This window comes from Chaetodon auriga, chromosome 10, assembly GCF_051107435.1.
Source record: "Chaetodon auriga isolate fChaAug3 chromosome 10, fChaAug3.hap1, whole genome shotgun sequence".
Classification (NCBI taxonomy): Eukaryota; Metazoa; Chordata; class Actinopteri; order Chaetodontiformes; family Chaetodontidae; genus Chaetodon; species Chaetodon auriga.
In genome coordinates this window covers 20,445,124-20,456,825 of record NC_135083.1, presented here as the reverse complement: position 1 = coordinate 20,456,825, position 11,702 = coordinate 20,445,124, and the positions used below count along the sequence as shown (strand labels likewise).

Here is an 11,702-nt window from a genome sequence, read left to right as displayed (position 1 = left end):
CGTATGCAAAAAAAACAAACAAACTTCCATTTACTTTGCAACTGTTAATTGAATTGAATTTAAAAGTGGTGCAAAACATAAGCACATCTACCGGAGAAGATTTTTTTTCTGCGGCTGGTTACATGAAACCAAACGTAGCTGATTTCAGGATTTGTTATGTTTGTTACGAGGAGCACGTGAAGGTAGCATTAGTAGTGACGTAACGCATGGGCGTGTTGTCATGGCTGTGTGCAGCAGAACCGTTCAATATAGTAAATCCTTATTTGTCCTAAAACAAGCCATGTCAGCGTTGGTGGTGGACAGCGACATGGAATTATATTTTACCACAAAGTAAACATTCTTGACAAAGGCCCGGTAAGTAGCTGCACCACGAAAGACGTTGTTTTTTATACCAATAAATGATGGCCAAACATGAGTTAGCTAGCTAGCGTCAACGTTGTACAAGCTAGTAGTACGCACAGTCCCACCATACTCTGTTATAAAGCCACGCAGAATTCAGCTCACAATTTTGCCAAATTAACGTTACCCTGATTGTCCTAACATGTAATAGCATATCACTGGTTAATGATATACTTGCATGTTATCCACCCAGGAGCGATTCACTCCAATAGAGATTAAATGTGTCCAGTTAACTTGCCTGTCAAAGATATTCCTAAATCAAAATATCGCTACATTATGATGGGCGATAAGAAGCAGTTTGAGGCAATTCTGAACGTAAGCTGTTAAATTTAGACACTGACACTTTAGCTGTGACAAAAGAAAATGCTGCTTGTTTTGTTTCCCGATTGAACCAACGAATTTCGTTCACAATTCGTCAAAAGTCTGTCCTTTGTATGTCGTGTAAGTGCCATTCACTGGAACTGGTGACCTCTCCATGAAAGTGGACTGACAGTCACGTTAGCTGAGCTTTTACTCCTCGAGTAGCAAGTAAGCTAACTTCGGCTAGCTGACTAGTGGGGTGTCATGGTTGTTTTACTGTACCTGTCAGAAATGGTCAGTCTGTCCATCACATTGTGTTGGATGGTAGGGACAGTCTTTGTCACCTGACTTCAGCTTAATTTTGGGAGTATAAGAAGACTCAAACTAATTTCTTCAAGCGCTGTCAGACATATAATTGCCTGCAGTTTTTTCTTGGGTTTAGTGGAAATGTGCTGAAATGACATGTGGCAGGGCTGACAGTATTCTGTATTGAGAGCTGGAGCTGTTAAACGAGACCTAACCCTTTGCACCTGTCATCTTTCTGGTCATTTGGTACCGATGAAACAGAGCTTAGCTGCAGCTGCCGCCCACTGGAGCTGACTGGCCATAGTCAGAATTGCTCTCAGCCACACCTACTCGAGAGCAAAGTTTCTCTCATCTGCTGCTTCTTTGTCTTGTTGCCCCCTCTTTGCACTACACATCTAAATCACAATAATCAGGCTTGACATGCGCGCTGGCTTTCATCACAGAAATGACCAGTGGTTCAGAGAAACAGAGGTCAACAGTTGATTGCAATTGAGAAGAAATGGGGAAAATATTATATGGAAATTCTCAAGGTAAGACTTTCAAATGCTTGGGATAAGTTTTGGAGAGGGGTTACTGCTCTGTTAGTATTTTAAAGGCAGCCTGTGCAAAATTAGCCTTAAGTCGTCTGGGGCCTGTTTGTGTCTGTTTGTGTTTTAGTGCTTGGTCTCTGAATAGACCCATTCCCATACATTCTTGGTACGCATTTATCTCCGGGCATGTTTCTTTATAGCAGACCTAAAGGCAAATAACTATGTAGTAGTTAAAAAAAGACAAAGTTCTCCAGCCTTCGTGTATCGGGCACATTTTTAAAGATTCTAACGTTGATATGTACACCGTAACTTTAGGTGGAAGTTAATAAGATAGTTTGTGGATTATAGTAACCTTTGTTTGAGTAACACATGCAAACAGCACTTCTGAGTCACTCCTCAAACATGCAGTGTGTTCATTAAGCAAATAATTAGACTCAAATTAAAAGAAAAAGACGTTCCTCTCTGACAGACAGGAATGCTATTCATATGTTGAGTGTGACTCCAACTGTTACCACAGTACAGTACAGTTTTCACAATTGCCAGTATGGTTAGCAGCAGGCCAACACCAGTGTTTTTGATTGAGATTGCAGACACCAAAATTTGTGACAAAAGACCACTACTTTTAAATGTGATCCTTTGGTGCTATTCAGTCTTCCAGGAGAATGTAATTCCTCTTGGGGTGGAAAAGCCTCTTGAAACAGTTTCAAGGTCATACATTAGAAATACTGGTATGAAATGAAAATAAATGTTTTCGAATCAGTTGAGATTAAAATATTAGAAGGCAAACAGTGACAGTTTTATTATACAATATGTAATCAGTGAAATTCCCTCATATCTATGACGTCTCTCCTGGAGGACACTGATGGGTCAGTACTGTGTTGTTAAATTTTGGCAATCCAAACTTTCACCTTATACCTTCATGCCACCAGCACAGCCAGACTTATTACTATCGACCAGTGAGCAGCTGGACTGAGCTTTGCTTAAGGTTGAACAATGTGATACATATAACCCTAGATGATAAAAATGTGTGGTGTTGATTTATACCGTGGGTTCTGTCTTATTATAATCTTTGGAAGACACTGATGGAAATTAATGGGCAGGACTGCTGTATGTAAAAAAAAAATACTGTAAATACTGTTTTGCCATTCTGCCAATAATAGACAGTCCCATTCTGTAATTTTGACTATAATTCATCACCAAACTGAACTGTCCAGAAAAGGCACTATATCATGATATATCAATAACACAACATAGAATAAAATTTATGCCGTAACAGAAGGTTTTATGGGTATCACCTGCCCCAAGCTTTGCTACTTGCCAGCTGACATGAGTTGAAGAACGGAGACTGTAATTTGTTTACTGTTTTCCTACCAGGATCTTCCCAGCTGGACTGTGGATTCAGACTAACAGCCCTCTGGCCACAAGCCAGTCCTGTAATAGTTACAAAGATGACAGTCTGATGTGCAAATGTATCATGCTGTCCTGAGAGAGTCCACACCTGTGAGTCATTCAGTTTGATATAGACTGAATAAACGTCATTGATCTCTGTGAGAATATTTGGTGCTCATGGCAGCAGTTTGTAAGAGGATAAGATCCATTATGTATACCTACAGTTGAAGCAGCAGGTCCAGATTGGGAAGCATGCTTTTCTTCTTCAAAGGTTAATAACTCTGTTTCCTTAAATGTACTTCTCTGTTGGTCCTCTCGTCGTTTGTAATATACTAGAGGTTCTAAATTATCTGCCAGAATGATTGGTTGATGATGATCTGTGGTTTTCCCAGGCTGCAACAGGCCCATACTTCAGCAGTCGTCTCAGTCTGATGACTTCCATGTTCATGTGTGTGAGGGTGTGTGTGTCACTGTCTACTGGAAGATGAGCCGTGTGAATGAATGCTTCCTTTGATATGATCTAGACCAGCAAGGCTAAGGGATGAACAGCAGCAGCTTTGTTTACAAGTTGGGAGCGTGTTGTAATGAACAACGTTATAGGCCTGTGTCTCAGCCACTTCCTAAGCCCCCATTAATTCATTGGTTATTCATGTCATGGCGATACCAGCTGTACATTCATGCGTGTGAGCCAGCATCAACAGAATGCCGTTTTGGCTGCTTTTTGGAACCATACTGTTGATGTCTCCCTCAGCTGTGGTTACATTGAAGAGTATTGTTCAGGGCTGTGAAAGCATTGGGAAACACACACACACACACACACACACGCACACCTCCCTCTTCCCTCCTCTCTGTGTGAGCCTGGAGGAGACTCTGGGCTGGTATTGCCCACTCACTAGCAGCAGTTGCACAAACCAGTCTGCGACTGAAAATGAGGATCATGGCAGGTGCCCATTCATCAAAATCTCCTCCAACCCCACCCCTTTTTCCTCCTTGATCCCCTCCAACACACCCCACCAAAAAAAAAATAACAACACCCAGACCCTCCCCCTGAAACGTATTGCCCCTCCCCCCTCCCCTCTGTCCTGTTCTTGTCTGCTCATTGGCAGTAGAGCGAATAATGTCCCTGCAGGCTGTGAGAGAGGGCCGTACATCCTTATGCAGAGCTTGGTGCGCATGTGTTCGTACATATTGATCAGTAAACACAGTGTGTCAGCCTCACACGCGTCTTACTGACGCTCGTTCCCGGTGATGGAATACAGCATCAGAGGAGTCTTATGCGGAGCAAAGCTCATTGGCCTGTTTTTATGTGAGAGCAAGGGAACGTCAACCTGAATGCAGCGCTCGTCGCACAGTCGCTCTCCCTGGCCATCCTCCTCCCTCTCCTCTCTTCTCCTCTCCTCCTCCACGGTGGTAATCCTTGCTGACACAACGCACAAAGGACTAAATGCTGGTTGCATCCTCCAGCAGCAGGGCTCTCTCTTCTGCCTCCTCCAGCTCTGATCCTCTACAGCCAGGCTGTTCGCCTGTACAGCGAGACACTGTTTCTGTAAGACTGCTTGCAACTGTACATCACATCTCTGGAATACCGGCCTGGCTGCCCTCCTCCTCCGCCCCCTGTATATCCTCCTCCTCCTCGGCTGGTTCATTCAGGGAGCGCATCAGCACAGGGCTTCAGCCCTGAGGAGGCGTTTTTATAATCTCACTGGAAGCTGGTAGGGCCACCGGTAGCTTTTTTCTTTTTTTTTTTTTTTTTAACCATCTGATGTGTTTATGTAGCAGGAGGTAGGAGCTGCTTCCTCTCCTTCTCTATTTTTGTCGGCCTCTCTATTCACCCTACTGCACATCACTATACCAACAGGTAAACCAGCTAAACGGGACATGCTTTATTTATTTATCAAGTGATGCAGTGTCAGTCTTGGCTGTTTGGGTAATGCTAGCACGTCGTAAGATAGTGAAATCCATGTGATGATGCTGGTCATATTTGAAGGTAGAGCAGTATGTATTCTTCATGTCAGTTTGAATCTTTTGCAAGATTATTCATGCAGTGTCCTTCTTGTTTAAATGAAACATGGCTGCTTCTATTTTCATCAGACTGTCATAGTGGACAAATGCGCTTATTTCACTGTTTACTTGCCAGTAAGGTGAAGTGATCATGTGCAAAGACAACACATGCAGTCAGTATGCATCCATGGCCATGCTCCTACAATTGTGCCACATGTCTGCTTTTTGTAGCGAAGCTAGTAGGCATGCTAAGCAGGCAGGCAGGCAGACATCTGACTGGTGCTGCTGCTGCTATCACTGGTGACGATCAGCCAGACAAAGAATGTTGACCTGCAGACACTGTATTGTAATAATCTTACAAGTTAGGCAATGTCAAAGTTGTGCAGGTAGTTTTTGATTTTAGTGTGTAGGTAATCTAATCACAGCAAGTTTAGTGCCCAGGTTAGATGTGTTTGAGTTAATTAGGAGTAGCTATTACAACATTAGGTATCATATGATATCATATAGACAGTAGCTACGGTGCTGTAATGATCGGTATCAAAAGGATTTTAATCATATCGTGTAGGTGCAGGACTCCTTTAAGGTGGATGATTGTGTTGCTGCTGAGAATACCATATTGATTTTCATCTATCGAGCACTGAAAGAAATGACCCTATCCAGGCATGAGCTTAGATAAGATTGAATGATTTATTTGTTTTGGGTGAAATTGGTACAAATTGGGGTGGAGAGCTTAATGCGCACGTAGCAACATGTGACTCAATATTGACTTCTGAAATGACATTTGACTTGAGGTGTAAGCCTGGACTGATATAGCCCATCAGTTAGAACGTACACTTCAGTAAATCCAACCTATTTTACAAGACACTAGCCTTAACAAACATGAGAAATGATGAAAGCTTCCCCACTCCACTGTTCATGTGACATTACAATGCCTCATTATTATTCAAAGTAATGTATATACCTGAAACACAGTCCTGGTTTAGGATTAGCACTGCTCTTTTGTAAGATTTTTCTTCACCCTGTTCAGCTAGTATGTTTTTTTTTCCCAGATAAGGCATCAGGTTTTTCCAGTCCTTGAGCAACATCTATCAGACAAAAAAAAAAAAAAACAAATCAAGCAAGCAGAGGAGAAAAGAACCGCATGTTCCAAAACAAAGAGCAAAGTTCACAGAAAACCAAATACTAAGAAAGTGCCAGAAAGGGTTCACTCCCCCGTTAGTAGGATGACTGCCTCATAGCGCTCAGGATTTCAGATGGTCCTGCTGCTTGACCTGGGATAACAGCAGTGCAAAGCTCGTGGTGTCACGGCACACTGGAATCACACAGCTGCCAGCATGTTCAAAAGTGGGCTGAAGATCATGGGGAGTGAGTATGATAATCCACTCTAATTTGACATGATAATCTCAGCACAGTGTCATCAAAAATGTACAGGAAGTGTTCTTAGGGAACGTGGTTTGCTGTGGTAGAGTTTTTGCAAGGCTCCAGGGATAAAGTTTGCTGAGAGGAACAATTCTGCTGGTATCAAGTTTCTTTTTAAGTCTGTTGTTGCAGACATTTAGATTTGTACGGATGCTTTTGGACACAGCTGACAAGAAATATTTGAAGACGTCAAATTGTACGTGTCGGGGTTGTTTCAATAGTTGTATGATTGTTTAATTATATGTGGTCATTATGAATTAATTTCCACACAGTGTGCAGCGCTTGTTTGGAAAATGCTGAGTCTTATTTTAGGCCTGTTGCCCACTCTGAAGATTTTTATTTTTTTTTTTTTTTTATGTGTTATTTACTCAGGGTCCCTATTGATTTTCCTGACAGTCCTCTGGCCACCAGATGTTTCTGACATGAACCAGTTCCAGCAGGCTTCTACTCATTTGTGACGTTAAGGCTGATGAGGTTAAAGTCACAAAGGGCTTTATGTGTAGATTGCACTTTAAAAGCATTTAGGTCCAGTGGCAGTGATATGAAAAAAAAGCAGCACAAGCAAACAACCTCTTCTTATTAGACAGTAGAGTGAGGATATAAGCCCACGTGCCACAGGACATACAGCCCAAGTCGGCCGTTGCTGCTTCACACAGTAGCACATACCTGATGTTACTGGGTTTGCCAGTAATAATGCTTTGAAGCTGCTCAGTAATTGTCATCAGTGTGAAGATCTAGTTTTTCCTATATGTTATATGTTGGTGAGGTTTGTAGTGGTGTGAGATTTTCATGGTATGATGACAGTGTCAGAAAATATCCTGGTTTCATGGTATCATGGTTAACAGTATTACACAATTATTAATTTCCTTGTCATTATTAGGTTGCAATGACCCATAAAGGAATGAAAATAGGGTTGTTTTTTTTTTGCTTTATTATAATTTTACAAGATATTATGTCCTGACAGACATGAAACTTAAAAGTCGAAGAATCCAGTATCGATTAGAGCTGGACAATTAATCAAAATTTTGTTGAAATCGCAAGTATAATATCCAAATCATAATTTTTTTGAAATGGTCCAAAGCGTGGCTTCATTTTACAAAGAAAGATGACAACAGTGCCTCTTGTAATGTCTGTAAAATGATAAATTCAAGTAAGAGTGGAAACATCGGCAGCATGCTGAAACATCTTTCTACGCTACATGGGCTTAAATTCCAGGAATGCCATGTACATGAATACCACTGCTTCCCAACTGAGCAGCAGTTTCCGCGGGCAGCTGTAAGCGGGCAGGCTTAGCACATGTTGAAAACCAATGGTGTACAAATATTCCATCATTTCATCCATCTGATATGATGACAGACTTTTGCTATGGCTAGCTGTCACCTTATACACAATACAATCATACAATCATGTGTTCACAAAGTGGTGAACCTCGCTCCATCCTTTATGTGAACGACTGAGCCTTTCCAGGATGCCCCTTTCATACCCAATCATGATACTATCACCTGTTACCAATCAGCCTGTTTACCTGTGGAATGTTCGGGGTTGTTCTCTGTTTCTACGCTGTGTTCAGACTCAGAGACAATGTAACAGCTGCATTTATGCTCAAAACCTGTGCAGGCCTCCGTTTTTTTTTCTCAAATTGATCAGGAATCAATCAGGGAATGGAGCTGGACTGATAAGCAGAATCAATAGTGGCGGTATCAGCAAAATCTTATCAATTCCCATCCCTAACTGTTCAGCCCTGATAGAGATAGAGCTCTGTGTCAAGATGTGGGTGTGGGTATGTTGGCTGCAGTCCTCAAGAAGATCCAGGAGGTTGTGTAGCAGAAGCTGTCAGCTCATCTAGGACAACATCAGCTGTCACTCATCAGAAGAGACGAGAAATCCAGAAATCCACCTCACAGGTGTACTTTGCTACAGCTACAACAATCTGAGCCATTTTTTAGCGAATAATAAACAGTGCTGTGTTCAAGGTTTAGCGCACAATACAAACTGTAACTCACTGTATATTTGATACAAAACACACATTTTTCAGCCATCTGAAACAACATATTTCTTTGGCATTTAGCTTAAAACTGCATAAAGCATGTGAGTTTACATTCTGAAGAGGGAGCCTGTACGAACTTCTTACCAGGGTCTGCCTAGCATTGTGGCTAGTTAATGTTTAGCTTAAGTTGCGATTTTTCAATGCTGTAGACAAGTAAATGTTCATGGTATGAAAATCATCAATTTTTATACCGTGGTGTACTGTGAACCCAGTACACTGCTGCAACCCTAATGTTGGGCAAGGAAGAATTAGAAATACTGCAGGCTGCTTTATCTGTTCAGTGAAACGTCTGTGTCTGTAGAGAGTTTTGTAGATGATTCTAAAACATTTTGCTTAATCATGTCAAGTCAAGCAGCCAGTCACAGCGCAGACGTAGAGTTCTGTGCTGGACTGTTTCTCAGTCCTGCTCCCACAGATTCACCGTCTCACTTCCTCTTTCCTCTGTGGAGATTCTGATCAAGGGGATCCCAGTCCCTTTGTAACTTCATTTGACAGTCTACCAGCGCTATACTGTATGTTACGTTGTCTGGCCCTTGGCCACATCTTTGGAGGAATTATGCTGATGTGGATTACATCACAAAGACAGATTGTAGATAAAAATGGGTAGGTGGCACATTTTCACAGTTGCAAATGGGCCTTAAGATCTCGCACTGTGTCCTGATTGTGCTTTAAACTGTTACTTTTTAAATTTCTTTTGGAATTAGTAGTGTTCCAATTTTGCAGTTTGATTGGCAGTCATCATTTCCATCCAGTCAGTACAAAATTGTAAAACACATTACATTTTTGAATACTAACAGTGACAATTTCCTTGTCTTTACATGTAGTTTTATTTCGAAGTATGTTGCTCTTAAACGATTTCCGCCTTGTTTTACAAAAATGTGAAATGATATTGCCGTTACATTGCCAATTGAATATTGATGTTTAGAAAGTAAAGCAGCATAATACACCTGCTTTATGGCAATTACATAATATTCCAGATCATTTTTTGAGTGTGTGCATTTGTTTATGGTGGTGTGTTTATTCGTGTTGTGGCCAAACGCCTGTCTGGTTGTTTGTGTGAAGGAGGTTGACGTTGCCCTCCCAGATTGGCCCTCAGCAGTGTTGTATGACGGAAGCCAGCCCATCTGTTATTGCAGGCACAGAGCTATAATCCTGCCTGTTTTAGCCTCGGCCTATCTATAAACTATGATTTGTCAAATCATTGCGATTTCAACTTCCTGGGAAACTATTAAAAGCAGCTGACCGCATCTAGGTTACGCCACTTATGAGTCAGATAATTCATTTTTCATACTTCTATTTGCATCGTTAAAGTTCTGGGGAATAAAAAAAAAATTTCACCCTCTCCTAGAGTTGGTGACATCATCAATTCAATGCTCTGCAGAGAGGCATTTTGGATTCATGCTCCTAACACAGTGGAGCCTTATGGCACAAATGAAGAACTCTCATTTGTCCCATTTGATGGATGTTTGTACTCGTGCTTTTTGTGCTTCTATCTTTGTGACTTTAAGAGAAGTATGTTCTTTTGTTTCTGACGTGGTGCTTGCCCTTTGGCTTCGATGAATTCCTCAATTTGTCATGTTTCCTCTATCACCAGTCGGATGTTTGTACATGTACTTTTATCTTTGCGGTCTGTGTTTGTCATAGGGTGTCATGGTTTGGATTGTGTCACGGTTCGAGCCTCTGATCAGATCAGTGAAAAAAGGGTCACAGTTGAAATCGTTTTTAAAAGGCACTAATGTGACTCTGGAATGCAACATGTCGTCTAAGTTGCAATAAAAATTTCAATCTTATGATGCATTTCTATCATGACAAGCATGCCTAGTTTCCCAGTTACACCAGTGAAAAGTCACAGCCTGCAGCCTTTCACCCAGTGGAGGCTGTCACTGCCCAGTCCAAACCTGAAACCCTGTTTGTTCTACGCATGTGTGAAAATGTGGTCTGGAACACAATGGATGGACAACGGTTAGCTGGTCAGTCATTGGGACCTGACCTATGCACACACACAGTTCTGACTGGGCACGGTGTATTGATTTGGTAGTGATGGAGGGAAAAGCAATGGCTGTTAAATCAGTCACTTTTCCCTAACCCAATCACTGCGCTTCAGAGTAGAACACAGCACACATTTGTGTTGTCTATCTTTGCAATCATCAAGGATGAACTATGTTCTGTTATACCACAAGTTTAGTGTTAGGGGTGTGGCGCTTTGGACACTGACTGTAACTGCTGTACCTTTGGATTCAGATTTTAAATCATGTTCAACCAATTATCGAATGACAATTGTACACCTGGTCTAGGTTGACTGTATATGTTATATGTCTCAAGCCTTTGTCCATTTTGACTCTGAAGACATAGAAATGTCCAAACATTTTGCGGGAAGATGCGCAGAGAACGCTGTTTATCATATTAATGGTAATAGTTGTTGTCGTCTTCATTGCAGTATCTTGGTTATTGCAGATTTCAGAGATTTCAGGTTCAGCTTTTCATGCGTTCCTGTTAGTGAACTTGTAAACAGTCCGACTAAATTTCGTCATTGAATCCGTTGGCACAGTCCTGGAATTTGGCCTGCTGTTTGCTGCAGATAACAGATAGATATGGAAATGCATAAGTAAACAAAGAAAAACTGAAGTTGAAGTACACACAGTTCAGACCAGAAGTGTGTTTGGGTTTTCTCAGTCCAGACTTTTTTTTAGTTTTTTTGTTCTGACAACTATGCTTCTAAAACTTTATCAACATTTTGAAAAGGGTTTTGTACTTTATATTTAGCTTTTTTTCCCATGATATCTGCTGAGCTGTGATTTTCAAAGCTAGTGAGGCCGCTTTGCTTTATACATTGGTGGCTCCAAATGTCAACAAGAGGTAATAACTTTGTTGGTACAGTTTGTAGTAATCCCTCACTGCTATTCAGGATGCAATTTTGGGATTCGTGGCCATCTGTCAACACCCCCCCCCCCAAAAAAAACCCCCACATTTTGACTTAAGGAGATCAGTGTGTTTTTATGAAATATTTTTGCAAAGTGTGTATTCATCCTTTTTCTGGACTGTGGTTTTGTAAACTGCGTTCTTGTAGAGACAAAAGATAAAGCTCACGGTAAGCAATGGTGGATAGGAGCTTGTTGTATAGGTGGAGTCATCCCCTGAATTCCCCTTTGTCGCCTCCGCTTGTCAGTACCGGTCCTGGTGTATTCAATAATGATAAGATAATCAGTGTGCTCAGCCTGAATTCTCAGCAACACTGTGTGGGGGCAGCAGAGTGGGAGGCAGTGGGTATGTGTGGGTCATAGAGCTGTTTAAAATGTAGGTGGTAGGTAAGT

At 41.5% G+C, this 11,702-nt stretch overlaps 1 protein-coding gene across 4 annotated transcripts in view; it reads left to right on the top strand.

Annotated features, from left to right (window-relative positions):
- Positions 1-193: 193 nt before the first annotated feature.
- Positions 194-11,702, top strand: part of mib2 (MIB E3 ubiquitin protein ligase 2) — a 43,712-nt gene continuing 32,203 nt past the window's right edge. Inside the window, exon 1 of one of the 4 annotated variants that reach the window (XM_076740074.1) lies at positions 194-354. Coding sequence is in view for 2 of the 4 variants with exons in the window: in XM_076740073.1 (XP_076596188.1) it covers positions 1,505-1,535 (31 nt within the window). In the remaining 2 variants the exon portion in view is untranslated. Of the gene's footprint in view, positions 355-1,489; positions 1,536-4,101; positions 4,783-6,134; positions 6,291-11,702 lie in introns of those variants that run through there. The other 3 variants (XM_076740073.1, XM_076740075.1, XM_076740072.1) reach the window with 3 other exon arrangements.